We start from the raw sequence: 14,458 nt of genomic DNA on the forward strand, positions 1-14,458 counted from the left end.
AAATAAATAAAATTCATTGTATTTCATGCATTATTTGAAAATTATTCAATGAGTCTTTTTGACATCATTTCTTGAGCTATCATTTCTAGCATATCTTTCCTCAAATATTCATATCTCTTTGATGTAAATTTTGAGCAAATAAAGTTGATAAAAGTTGACAAATTTTATGAAATGTGTGTGTAAAAATTGTTGATGAAATAAAATATATGATTAAAAATGAAGTTTGACCAACTTTTTTGCAAAAAGTATCTTTGTCAAAAAGGACTCAAATATTTTATTTACCTCTATAACAATTGAAGTTAATGCTTGATCCTATCAAGTTATTTCTTCACTTTAGGCTCAAGCTATTTTTGGAATCAAAGCTACTTATTTTCATGAAAAACAATTTAAAAATGAGCTAATCCTATCAATGGTCATTAAAGTTTTGAGTAATTACGTTAATGATTATTGGAGTTATTTTTTACGGTAATAATTGATGAACTTTCTACTAATGCTTACACTATTGTTCATGTAATTTAAAATACTAAGAGTACGTTTGATTTGTCATTTTAAGGTCATTTTCAGTTTTCAAAAAAATTCAAAAAGCATTTGATATGTTATTTTCAAAAATGTAATTTTTAAAACCAGGAAAATTTTATAACAAAAAACTCAAAACGACTTTTTGACGTTTTGAGTGTTTTCATGTTTTCAATGAAAACTCAAAACGATAAAATGAGTTTAAAAAATTTTCAAATTAAAACAATTAATAAAATCACACAAAATTTACCCAAATACAAATACTCTCTCCCTCTCTCTATCTCTTTCTTCCCATGTTCTTTCAAAATGTCCTAAAATTATGTCTAAAGTTCTTAAACCAAACGAATTTTCTAATTTTTTTTTTGTTTTCAGAATGATAAACAAAAGACTTTTTTTGTAACCATAAAATAATCTCTCAAAATAGAAAATAGAAAATGAATTCAAAACAAAAAACAAAAAACAAAAAAGCACCCTAACCTCTTGTTTTGCCTTAATTTCTTAAAATTCATTTGTATTTTCAAAATTCATTTTTAACAACATATCTTGTAGAAATCATAATTTTTATTAACTTTTAATTCACAAATGTCATCAACATTTATCAAAATTTATTAAAAATTTAATTATTATCCAAACTAAATAGGGACTAACATTGAATCCTACATGACGCCATTAGGTGTCACTTATAACAAAATGATGCTATTTATTATGCGAAGTCGATAAATTTTTAAAATTTTGGAGATCAAATAAATACGTTATGAAGTTTTAGCCCCAAGTTTGGTCTAGCTAAAGATTATATTTTAAGTATATTTTGAAAAAAAAATAATAAAAAATTGATCATATGCAATATTGTGGATCCCTAAATTCAGTAACTAAAATTAATTAGCGATTTTGATTTAGATCATTATCAAGTTTTCTTTTGCTAATGTTAGTCCTTCAACTAATCTTTGAAAACATGGGAGTACCCCAGAATGCCATCTACGTGGCAACTCTGTTATAGCCAGAGACTGTACACTGTTTGCGCAGTACCTGAAAATTACAGAGCGGTTTCCTCTCCACCAGCACCGCCTATAGGCGACAGATACGGAGGCCAATATGTACGTACAAATTGCATTAATACTCCTGTATTGCTCATTCACTTGTCTTCTACAGCAGAATATATCTCAAGAGGATTTGAAGCTTCTTGCAAATTCTCCAAGTATAAGGTATTTTTTCTTCTTTTCTGCTTTGATTTGAACCCTTGGTTAGGTTTGCGGGGAGAAGGGCAGAGGGAAAATGGTATAATGTGAATTGGGAGACCTGATTTTGCAATGTTTTCGTGCTTTATTGATGGAAATCTAATTTTTGCATGTTATATAATGATCAATATTATGCAGATGATGTACATTTTTTAACAAAACAGAAGAAAAATATGTTGTCCTTTCCTTGCTTTTACCTATTGAAATTTGTAGCCATGAAAAAAAAAATACAGAAGAAGAAAATGTAAGGTGAGGCTTGATCTGAAGCTAGTTCAGAGTGAAATCATCAACACTAGTAAGTAGAAATATAAGCAATGAGATAATTCTGTTGAGTAAAATAAATAGAAATTATTGGATGTCTGAAAACCAGAGAATTCCTAGAAGATATGATGAAAACTGGAAGAGTGGAGAGAGGGGGAAAAATCTCAGGGAAAATGAAAAGTCTTACAAAGAAGAAACCCATTAACATTTTAAATCATAGAAATATAGAATGCCAAGTGAGAAAGAAATTCCAATTGGAGCTCTTTGATTGAAAAGAGCATATCCTATATTTTATTTTTCCATTCTAGTATATATTTGTACAATGAACCTTTCTTTGTACTCGTGAGGTAGTTTGATAAGTTCACTATTAATCAAAGTTTCTCATTTCCTTATTTGAATTGGTTGAAGTGACTTTATCAGTTCCCTGCTCTAGCTTTGTGTTTTTATAAATTTGTGCAGCCTGTAGCTATTTTCAGTCTTCGGTCTGCGGTGTAGGTGTTCAGAGTATCTGGGAAAGATCAATTTTTCAACCTAAAACTCTCTCATCTACCTCCAGCAATCTGGTAAATGTTGGCAAGTTATTTTTGTCATATTTCATAATCGAAGCAGAGGTGAGTGAGAAGCAGATAAAATTCTAGTGAGGGGAACTTGCTGAGAGTTAAGTTATACAGTTTCCATTAATTAATCTGACCCTTCCTCTAAATTGTTCCAGGAGATGCATTACGTCAGTGTTCATTCACTCCTTGATCCTAAGTATGAGGACGTCTCTGAAGATATTTCGCATAGTGATACTAACCTTGACGGACATGTGCTAAAGGAAAACTTGTCACATTTTGTTGCATATGAGTGCAAGTCTAACATGCCTAGTTTTGTGGAGTATTGGGTACCTGTTAGGCTCTCTAATGTTCAAACAGAGCAGTATTGTGCTTCCCTATTTTCAAATTCGATGTTACTTTGCTCGGGTTTAAAGTGTGATTCAGTGCATGCCCTCCAGGAAATACTTATTTCAACCATGAAGGTTTTGCTTTATTAGAAAATTCAATTAATAGTTAGCCGCAGCATTTAAACTGCTGGGCTGTTGCTTCTGCTTTGCCTTTCAATACCTGTTGTCTTGATATTTTTATTTTTTATTTTATCATTTTTTTCACTTGCTATGAATTACTGGGTTTCATATTTCCATTTCAGTGTTGTGATCATCCTTATCTTGTGGATCGTTCTTTACGAAACTCAGTGGTAGAAGGCATTCCTGTGGCTGAACAATTGAATGCTGAAATTGAATTGAGTGGAAAATTAAATCTCCTTCACATGATCCTTCCAGAGATCAAGAAACGAGAATTAAGAGTTCTTATCCTTTTTCAGGTTGCAAGTTTAATTCCATGAAATACTGCTTTTTGTCTTGCATTGCATTTTGGTTGACTTCTACTTTAACATCTTTTGAGAGATTTCTTTATTGGAAAGATGCAATTTTCTCAGTCATTGTAGCTGATCAAAGTCTAACGAAGATATCCATGATGTTGGTGTCTATCATCAGATGTCTAATTTTTGTCACTTACACCAAGACATTAAATACGACTATCAGGAGTTTATTTGTGCCTATGTTGCAACTTGGTTTTCTTATCACGTGTGGTTTATTTAAATGTTCATGTTAACAAAATGCTATTTTTTATGGGCAGTCACTTGTAGGCCCTGGACTGATTTCTATTGGAGATATTTTGGATGACATTATTCATGAGAAATTTGGTGAAGATTCTTATGTACGCATTGGAGGGGGGATGCCTCCAGCCAGAAAGCGAGCTGCTTTGAGCATGTTCAATGATAAAGGGAACAGGAAATTTGTTTGTTTGATGGAAACTCGTTCCTGTATCACAAGTATTAAACTATCATCTATAGATACAGTAATTCTATTAAACAGTGATTGGGACCCAATGAATGACTTGAGGGCCCTGCATAAGATCAACCTTACTTCGGATCATGAGCAGCTGAAGATCTTCCGTATATATTCATCGTTTACCTTGGAAGAGAAGATACTAATATTAGCCAAGCAAGGCATGAATCCTCAAGGCAATTTGAAAAATATAAAGCAAAGCACTTGTCATGGGCTGCTTGCTTGGGGTGCCTCCTATCTATTCCAAAAGCTTCATGAGTTCCATGACTTAGATTCACATTCAAGTATTTCTTCCGGCGAGACGTTTATAGAAGACGTGTGTCATGAACTCATAACCGTACTGCCTAACAGTGGTCAGAGCAATGACTCTACAAACTGTTCATTCATTTTAAAAGTCCTAGAGAATGGAGGGATTTACCCCAGAAACATGTCTTTAATTGGTGAAGTGGAATCATCTTTAATGGGGGATTTCTCCATAATCAAAGATATGATTTACAATGAACCCCATGTTTTCTGGATAAATTTACTTAATGGGAGAAATCCTAGGTGGAAATATTTGTCCAGTCCATCTTCAAGGGCTATAGAGAGAGGCAAATGCCTCAATGATTTACCTGAAGATCCAGAAGGGAAAGAAAAGAACAACAAGTGCAGGAAAGATGCCAGAAGCACCGCTAATCGAAGATGTCCTGCAGGCCTTAAACATAGGGTGAAAAAGAAACTCCGTGCTCAATATAAAAAGAGGAAAATTTCAGGTATTCCTGCATTCTATACTTGCTAATTGACCTGCATTCTTATACCCCCTTGTTTGTACAAGTGTTCCCCTTGAAGTATTATTACTTACAGGACTTTTAGAAAATGGTGGATTCTCGATTTTCTCTAAAAAATGACGATTTTGGTGGTTGGGACATGTCTTGTGTAGTCATAAGGAAGCTCATGCTCACAAGAGTAGGTGAAGTGATTTCAACCAAATGGTTAGAAGAGGTTAGCTGGACCAAAATCAAAATGTCATGTGGTGGTTGTGGATGTGGATTTTCCATTAGAGCAGACCCAAAATGTATTGAGCATAAAGCTTAGTTTGACATTGTACTTGTATCGCCTTGTCAACTGATACTAATAATTTTATGAATATCAATCATGTAAAATAGTAGTTATCTTATTCTGTTCAAATGTCAAATTTTTGTTTTTATGATAAATTATATAAGGATCTTCTGTTGTGATTATTTCTATCTAAGAGAATTGAATGTTCAATTATTCTCAGTTTTACAACACCCCTGCAATTCTTCTGTGCAATATTCCGTGACAGACAAGCCTCCACAACTTTCATCAAACATGCCATTAGAAAAGACAGGAGCTGGCAGTGAACCAATTGTTACTAATCTTGGATCCACAAATGCTTCTCTAAGTTCTGGGAACAATGACCCACCAGAAGCCGATCGACTGACATATTCAGAGGCACAACAATCTGTCTGCTTATCTCTCCAGCGGGAGTTGGAAAGACTGCAGAAGTATAAAGACGAAAATATAAAATTGCATGATGATATGGTTTGTCAATCTCGTTTTTTGTGTTTCATTTCTGTATTTTTCATTGTTAATGCCATACCAGGGAAGTTCTCATGTCTTCTGTGATGTAATCTTGTAGAAAGTACGACTAAAATTATCTCTAGAGGAAGAGATCGATCAGATGAGTAGAAAGTATGATTTGTTGCTTCAGATTGCTGAGACGGAATTTGAGGAGAAGAAATTAACACTTGAGACAAGCTACAACAACGTTTACATAAATAAAGTATTAGCTGAGACACTGATGCAGAACCAAGATGTAACAGATGCAACTTGCTCACAAGAAATGCCCAGTGGTAAGCATTGATGTATGATATTTGCAATTTTGCAGTATTTAGCGTTGACAGATCATCACTGAAGTTTAAGCCGTTAAACTTGCTAATTTCAAATTTACTTTATCCAATGACACCTCTCCCCCTTTTTCATAAGGTAACATTGACACACTCTATTTTGCTGTGATCACAAATTCTTTGATGGATGAAGTGTATCAACTCCTTTTGCAGCAGATTGGACCAAGGACCGCAACTGGATCAGAACATAGACCTGGCAATCTGCCAATAACAAGCTCACCTGGCTTCTCAATAGTTCAGGCATCGAACCAGCCATCAACTTCTGCAAGCATTGTCTCCAGACCTGATGAACCGTCGCTGAGCCCTTGCATGACCATTCCACAACCTGTGATTATAACAGAGGCTGTGAACTGTATGTCATCTGTCCAGCAAATTCCTGGAGCAATGTCTGGCTCTGCACCTGTGACTCGAGCATTACAGGGGTCGACTAAAACATTAACAGATCATTCAACTAACGCAAATACTATCTCAATGAATGGTCCACTCATGATCTCAACCTTGTCAATAAAGCTTCCTAGGACTTCACCCGGTCTTTTGACACCGGGCAACACATTTTCAAACCTAAATTTCCCTCTCTCAGGACACCCTGTGACTGGATATGAATTCAGGGCCCCTGCTCCACATCTTAGAAGTATGAGGCCTATTTCAATCTCAGGACCCAACATCTTGTCTTCTCCCAGCACAGAGGTAAATTTTCCATCACCCATAAGTCAATCTGGACAAATGCAGCATGTTATCACATCAGTTCCTGCAATTCCTCATGGCGAGCAATTCCTGTTTAGAGATGTTTCATATGCCAGCTCTTCCTATTCCTGGGATTTATACAGAAAGTGATTCTGAATATCAACGAAGGAGAACGCAGTTTTTGTGATTCTTTTGCCCAGATTTCAAACAGTCAAATAGCCAGTAGTGATATCTGAAGGATAACCATACATAGGCTGGTAACAGCAATTTTGTTCTTAACGTGGAACTGTAAAATTGGCCAATACTGGTGGGAAAACTAACGTTAGGAAGGTGAGAAATTGCAATATCTCAAACTAAGCGGATATTGCTTCGTATAATGTACAATTTTGCCTTCTTGCATATGCATTTCCCTCCGTGTTAATAGGCTGAACCGTTTTGCTGCTATGTTATGCTATCCATTTTCATCATAAAATGATTATTCGATCTTTTTTTCTGTTTCAGTATCATATCATTCAATCCAAATTTATCGCGATACTCTGATCTCTTCTGCACAGAAAAATTCAACTTAAGAATTGCTGAAAGAAACCTATCAATCATTGTCATTAGTTCAAAGATTCTGAACGCCAACGAAAGCTTATAGACATGCTTGGCAAGATTTACTTTCGAAATGCCTTTCGTTTTAAAACGTTTGAATAACCTACTTTCAAGTGAAAAAAAAAGGTCCCTTATTTACGAAAAAGAAAACTTTTAGCCAAACATGCTTTGGCGCATGGTATATATAATATTAGTGACTGCTGCAAATGTACAAAAAAGAATAATAATCATAATTGATAGATTCCGTTACATTAAGTTGGTTAAAAATGATTAGAATCTGGAAACCCAAAAAAAAAGAAACGTTAGGGCAAATGAGGAATTCTTTCAACAAATTAATTACTTTCCATTAATTTAAGAAAGATTTAGCAAAGACCCAAGAATATCATAAACGGGGACCTGACTTATTTCTCTTTTATAAGAAGCAACATTAGTAGGCGATCCTCTTAAGAAGCCATAAGCTAACGGGAATAGTCTTTGAAACAAAATAAGCTGGAAACAACTTCCTGTTGAAGCTGTTGAAAAAACCAATATACACGACAAAAACTGCTCAGATATGATCGCAAATTGCCTTGGTGAACTCGGTTGTCTTTGATTTACCACCAAGATCGCCTGTTCTATACTTCCCTTCTGCAATCGTTTTCAAGACAGCATCCTGGATTCTATCTGCTTTATCATGAAGCTCCAGATGGCGCAACATTGTGACAGCACTCAAAAGCAAAGCAGTTGGATTTGCCAAATTCTACATGGACTCGACAAACATTAAATGACTGATAAATACACAATTTTAATAAGTAATGACGTTGAAATTAAGAGTAGAAATGAAGCCAAAAGTTTAGGGAAAGGGCAATGAAAGCATCAAACAGTGTCGAACTTAAAAAAAAAAAAAAAAAAACTCAGCCCGGTAGCTAAGAGAAATGTTGTCTATAACTCACCAAGAAGTAAGCATATTAATACACAACCTCATCTTGGTAGTAACTCATTATTGCAACAAAGTTAAAGGTTTATTGAATAAGCTATAACAGGCACACATGACACATTCTATATTCAACCATACGTCTTGTCCTCCTCATTTAACCAAATAAACTAACAGACAAGCATGAAATTACATATTTAACTCCACACATTACCTTCCTTAAAATCAAGCAAACTGAACTACCTCGAACCTTGCTTAATACTAAAGAAGTTCAGAAACACTACAGCGAGAGGTAGAGAATTCCGAAAAGAGGAAACATTGTCAATAGAAGAAAAAGATCATAGGGCTAAACAGAACCCTAGCCCAAGATGAGTTCTCATATTATACTTCTTTTACCTCGTACCACATTTTCAATTGCATAATCGAGATAGAAGCTCATCTGAACCAAATTGATTTATCAAGAACATAAAACAAGCCATAGTTGTAACTTGTGCAACTGCATTGGTGGTTTAGGACTTTTAACCTTGGGCAGGCTGTTTTAATAATATATTTAAAACAGCCTTCCGAAAGGTTATGTCCTAAACCACCAATGCAGTTGCAAAAGTTACAACTGCAGACACATGACTTATTCAAGAGGCGATAAAATCCCATGGAGAACACCATACATGAATGAAAAATTAGAACTGTCAGGAGTAAAGAATTAGAGTTTCTTTAATGCAAACCTTTCCAGCAATATCAGGGGCAGAACCATGTACAGCCTCAGCAAGAGCAATACCTCCCTCACCAATATTGCAGCTGCATAGAGGAAAAGTCGATTAAGAATATTTGATGTAAGTAATAGACCCCCAATCCGGTTCACCTATTCTAGAAGGAAGAAGGAGCTTGCCAAGTCAGCAAAAGTTAGTTAGATAGGGGTAAAAGTGTCATAGCATTGTAGTAGGAAGTGTAAATAAATATGAGGGTTGGGAAAGGGTAAAGGCATGCACGTTTTCATATTGATTTTCGGTTAAAGGGGGAGAGACAGGGCCTCTCTAATAGCCCTGGATTTGTTATCTTTCAGTTGTTCGTCAATAAACCATTGAATTCGTTCCTTGTTGCTGTGTATTTAATACTTCTTTAGGTCCAGGAGTTCAATCATTTTTGGTACCAGAGCAACTTCACTGGGACCATGACAATCACCGAACGAGTGGGACAATTGGAGTCGAGGTTCGATGGGTGGCAGGAAACGATGAGGTTAATGAAATCCGAGATGTAGAGGGACATGGCTGGACTGATGGAGAAGTTTGAATTGGTGTTAACCAATTGGGGCGAACAAGAAAGGGACAGGACGGAAAAGGAGACTTCATCCAATTCATCGGAGCCGACCGTTAGTTTTGAGGTGCCGAACAAAACCCAGGAGCCAGGGTGGTACCGAGGGACAGCTACCTCGTGATGAAGTAGGGAGGTTGGATACTCGAGGCCGCCAGTTGGACATGCCAATTTTCACGAGAGAAGCGCCAGACGCATGGGTCTTTCAAGCATAATGGTATTTCCACATTAATCAGCTTACAAACTAGAAGAAGATTGAGACCGCCACAGTTTGTTTCGATGGCGAGGCACTTGCCTGGTATCAATGGGAGAATGGACGGCAACCGTTAACACGCTGGGAAGATTTGAAGATCTTGCTGTTGGAAAGGTTCAGTTCGTTGCAAGAGGGAAGTGCGTTGGAAAAAATTTTGGCCTTGAAACAGGAAGGAAAGCTGAGGGATTACCGCCGGTGGTTTGAATTGCTGGCTGCTCCGTTGTCGGGGATTCCAGAAGCAATCTTGGAAGGTAACTTCATAAATGGGCTACACCTAACCATCAGAGCAGCAGTAAGGATGATTAGGCCACGAAACGACCGCAATGAGTCCCTAAAACGAGCCCAAGTTTTAGGAGGCCCAATTCAGTCTAAAACCACTCTCATGACCAGCCCAACTGGAAATGGCCCAGATTACAGCGGTTTATACTCAAAAGGGGCAACGCACAGTCCACAATTCGACCAACAGACTCCAACGATTGCTCCTAGGGCTCCTGCGGTCCAGATGCAGCAACCGGTGACGACGGTCAAGGCAGCACCACCCTTCAAGCAGTTGACCGACGTTGAGTTGCAGCCAAAGAAGCACAAAGGGCTGTGCTATCGTTGTGATGAGAGGTTTTATCCAGGTCACAAGTGTAAGAATAAGGAGCTACAAGTGCTCCTAGTGCAAGAGGAAGAAATTGATGAACCAGTGGAAGCGGTTAAGGGAGGAGATGAGCAGCTACTAGAGGATACAGTGGAATTGTCCATTAAATCAGTGGTCGGGTTGACTGCACCGAAAACCATTAAGCTACATGGGATGGTTGGCGGGATATCAGTGGTAGTCCTCATCGATTGTGGGGCTACCCACAACTTTATTTCAAGAGAACTCGTTGAGGGTTTGTGTCTGAAAATCACAAACTCTGCTAGCTACAGGGTTCTTAACGGTACTGGGTAGTCAGTGAAATGAGGGGGTATTTGTAAGGGCGAGGTTGTCTCTTTGTCGACTATTGATGTGGTTGAAGATTTCTTGCCCCTGAAGTTAGGATGTACAAACGTAATCCTGGGGATGAAGTGCCTTGGGAAGGATGCATGTGAACTGGGGGACATTGACTATGCATTTCAGAGTTAGCAGCGAGATGATTGTGTTACAGTGCGACCCTAGTTTGGATAAGACACAGGTGTCCTTGAAGTCACTCGTTAAGTCATTTATAGAGGAGGGACAGGGCATCTTACTAGAATTAGGCAGTATAGAAGTTGAACTAAAGAAGGCCTTGGCAGAAGTCCACAACTCAATTGGTGAATTGTTATAGAATTACTTGAGTGTTTTCGAATGGCCCAACGAGCTCCCACCCTCAAGGGGTCGAGACCATGCAATCAATCTACAACTAGGGGCAACTCCTGTGAACGCAAGGCCATACCGATACCTGTATGCTCAGAAGAATGGCATCAAGAGGCTCGTTAAAGACATGCTGGCTGCAGGAATCATCTAATTGAGTCTTAGTCCGTTTTCAAGCCCGGTGCTGTTGGTAAAGAAAAAGGATGGTAGCTGGAGATTTTGTGTTGATTATCGGGCACTTAGCAAGGTAACGGTACCTAATCATTTTTCGATACCAGTGACAGATGAACTGCTGGATGAACTTCAAGGGTCTCGGGTGTTCTCAAATCTGGATTTGAAGTCGAGTTACCATTAAATTCGAGTTAGACCGGAAGATGTCCCAAAAACTGCTTTTTGCACCCACGAGGGTCACTTTGAATTTTTGGTCATGCCGTTTGGGCTATCAAACGCACCGGCAACCTTTCAACACTTTGATGAATGAGGTATTCAGACCCTACTTGAGAAAGTTTGTCCTTGTCTTTTTTTATGACATTTTGGTCTACAGTCAGTAACTTAGGGAGAACCTTCAACATTTGCGTGTTATGCTTGAAGTTATCCGTGAGCAACGGTTGTATGCTAACAAAAAAAAGCATTTGTTCGGGCAAACACTAGTGGAGCTGGGCCATGTGATTTCTGAGAAGGGGGTTGTGGCTAGGGATGTAAACGAGTCGGGCCGAGCCGGCTCGCGAGCCTAAAGTTTCGGCTCCAGCTCGGCCATTTTTTTGCGGGCTCGAGCCAGGCCGAGAAAAATAGGCTCCGCTCGGGCTTTTTCCGGGCTAAGTCAGGCAGGCTCGTTTTCTCCACCCCTTTTTTTCTTCTTCCTAAACTACTGCCTTTTAAGGCAGCAAAAAAATTTTATTATTATTATTTTTTTTTTTTTTAAAGCTCGCGAGCTCGGGCCGACTTGAGCAAAGCCCGTGTCCCCAAAATGGGGCTCGGGCGCCGAGTCACGGGCGGCCCGAGCCCGATTGCCATCCCTAGTTGGGGCAGATCAGACAAAAATTAAGGCCATGATTAATTGGCCTAGCCCACACAATCTCAAGGAGCTTCAGGGATTTCTGGGGCTCATGAGGTACTACAGACGCTTCGTGTCAAGCTATATCAAGACTGCCTGGCCCTTAACTGAGTTGCTCAAAAAGGATAGTTTCCAATGGAATGAGAACGTCGAGACAGCATTTTAGGACCTCAAGGCTACCATGATCAGGTACTTCCCAACTTCTCAAAGCAGTTCGTCGTTGAAACCGATGCTTCCAGTAAGGGCCTAGGGGCAGTGCTAATGCAGGACAACCATCCTATAGCTTTCTTCAGAGAATTTCTACTGTAGAGTACCAAGCAAAAATCTGTCCAAGAAAGAGAGTTAAAGGCCATAGTGTTTGCCATCAAAAAGTGGTGTCACTACCTGTTGGGCAGACATTTTGTGGTTTGGACTAATCAGTGGAGCTTGAAATTTTATTGGAGCAACGGTTGGTAAGGATAACTGGAAATGGCTCACTAAATTGATGGGTTATCACTTCGACATTCAGTATTGCCTAGGATTGGAAAACAAAGCGACAGACACACTTTCCAGAATTCAACCTACCCTGCACTACTTAGCCTTAACCACCCCTAAGGTTCTTCAACTTGAGGAGATCAAGAAGGAGGTGGCTACAGACGAGAAATTGGGAAGACTAGTGCAAGACCTACAAGAGGAGTTCCAGTGTAGGCTGAATATGAATAGATAAACAACTTATTGTGTTACCATGGGAATTTAGTGTTGCCCAACAATTCGCCTTTTGTGACACTCAAGTTACATGAGTGCCATGACACTAAAGTCGGGGAATACTTGGGGTTTCTCAAGACATACAAGCGTGTCGTCAGAGAAGTTTTTTGGCAGGGGATGAAAAAGAGGGTGAAGGAGTACGTGGCGGAATGTGAAGTCTATCAGAAAAATAAGTACCTCACACTGTCCCTAGCTGGTCTCTTGCAGCCCTTGCTGGTACCTGAGTTAGTTTGGCAGGATATTTCAATGGATTTCATTGAGGGGCTACCACATTCAGGTGGATTAGATACCATTCTGGTTGTCGTGGATCGTCTACATAAATACGGGCATTTTGTTGGGTTGAAGCACCCTTTTACTGCCCCCTCAATTGCAGAGGTGTTTATACGAGAGGTGATACGATTACACGACATGCCTCATTCTATTGTTTCCGATAGAGATCGGATTTTCATAAGTACCTTTTGGACCGCACTGTTCAAGGCTCAAGGGACCATCCTCAAGCACAGTACCATCTACCATCCCCAAACCGATAGTCAAACGGAGGTCATCAACAGGTGTTTGGAGCATCTAGTCAACCGCAGGTTTGGAGCCAATACTCACATTGGGCTGAGTTTTGGTACAATACCTCCTTCCATACCGTGACTAGACACCCCTTTTTAGATTGTGTATGGCCGTGAGCCGCCCAGAATTCTAGCCTTTGAGAAGGGTATGACAGTTAGCTCATTTGTGGAACAACTGTTTCTTGATCAGGATGAAGCCTTGAAGGAGCTTAAAGTACAACTTTCTAGAGCTCAATTGAAGATGAAGGAATCAACAGATGAACATCGTCGTGACATTCAGTTTGTAGTAGGGGACTTAGTCTATCTCAAGCTCCGTCCTTACCGCCTAAAGTCGATGGCTAAGCGTCCTTTCGAGAAGTTGTCTCCGAGGTACTATGGACAGTTTGAAGTGGAATCAAAGGTCGGCCAGCTTGCATACAAACTGAAACTTCCACCAACTGCAGCCATCCACCCAATTTTTCATGTCTCTCAACTTTGTAAGGCCAAGGGCAACCTGCAACTAGTCTCCTCTCTTCCACCCCAACCTTTAGCAGATGGAGAGTTCATTCTGGAACCAGAATCTGTTCTTGGAGTTCACCCCAATTCTACCAACAAAGCTGAGGGGCCTGACATCTTAATCAAGTGGAGGAGTTTACCAGAGTATGAGGTAACCTGGGAGCCATTCGAGACTATTAGACTACAATTTCCTAACTTCCACCTTGAGAAAAAGATGGACATCGGAGCGACGGGTAATGATAGACCCCTAATCTGGTTCACCTATTCGAGAAGGAAGAAGAAGCTTGCCAAGTCAAAAGAAGTTAGTTAGATAGGGGTAAAAGTGTCATAGCATTGTAGTAGGAAGTGTAACTAAATATGAGGGCTAGGAAGGGTAAAGGCATGCACGTTTTCATATTGATTTTCGGTTAAAGGGGGAGAGACATTGCCTCTCAATAGCCGTGGATTTGTTATCTTTCAGTTGTTCTTCAATAAACCATTGAGTTCATTCCTTACTGCTGTGTATTTTATACTTCTTTGGGTCCAGGAGTTCCTTCAGTAAGTGACCATTAAAAGACCAATAGGTTGGACGTACCTCGGTGTTAAGCCCAGGCCTCCAATCAAACCAGCACAAAGGTCACTGATAATGTCACCGTAAAGATTAGGCATTACCAAAACGTCAAAAAGTGCTGGATTCTTCACAAGCTGTACAATGAAAGAGAAATGGTTAACTAAAACATAGTTTCACATTTTTCTTC

At 39.1% G+C, this 14,458-nt stretch overlaps 2 protein-coding genes across 3 annotated transcripts in view; one reads left to right on the forward strand and one right to left on the reverse strand.

Annotated features, from left to right (window-relative positions):
* The first annotated feature begins 1,558 nt into the window (after positions 1 to 1,558).
* On the forward strand, positions 1,559 to 7,367 carry LOC111399603 (helicase protein MOM1-like). Of its 2 annotated transcripts, none has more exons than XM_023027006.1 (8): positions 1,559 to 1,718; positions 2,472 to 2,575; positions 2,725 to 3,030; positions 3,198 to 3,371; positions 3,686 to 4,649; positions 5,156 to 5,439; positions 5,537 to 5,750; positions 5,938 to 7,367. In XM_023027006.1, the coding sequence occupies exons 3-8, from the start codon at positions 2,728 to 2,730 to the stop codon at positions 6,636 to 6,638; spliced, it is 2,640 nt and encodes an 879-aa protein (XP_022882774.1). In that variant the 5' UTR covers positions 1,559 to 1,718; positions 2,472 to 2,575; positions 2,725 to 2,727; the 3' UTR covers positions 6,639 to 7,367. The 2 variants fall into 2 exon arrangements, with proteins under 2 accessions (XP_022882774.1, XP_022882775.1); XM_023027007.1 differs by having other exon boundaries at positions 5,958 to 6,093.
* A 31-nt stretch (positions 7,368 to 7,398) lies between these two features.
* LOC111399926 (isocitrate dehydrogenase [NAD] catalytic subunit 5, mitochondrial-like) overlaps positions 7,399 to 14,458 on the reverse strand; it is a 9,875-nt gene continuing 2,815 nt past the window's right edge. The window contains exons 3-5 of the mRNA XM_023027411.1: positions 14,296 to 14,446; positions 8,718 to 8,790; positions 7,399 to 7,821 (exon numbers count right to left, since the gene is read on the reverse strand). Coding sequence (XP_022883179.1) covers positions 7,630 to 7,821; positions 8,718 to 8,790; positions 14,296 to 14,446 — 416 coding nt within the window. The 3' untranslated portion in view covers positions 7,399 to 7,629. The remainder of the gene's footprint in view (positions 7,822 to 8,717; positions 8,791 to 14,295; positions 14,447 to 14,458) is intronic.

This window comes from Olea europaea, chromosome 9 (assembly GCF_002742605.1).
Source record: "Olea europaea var. sylvestris chromosome 9, O_europaea_v1, whole genome shotgun sequence".
NCBI classification, from domain to species: Eukaryota; Viridiplantae; Streptophyta; class Magnoliopsida; order Lamiales; family Oleaceae; genus Olea; species Olea europaea.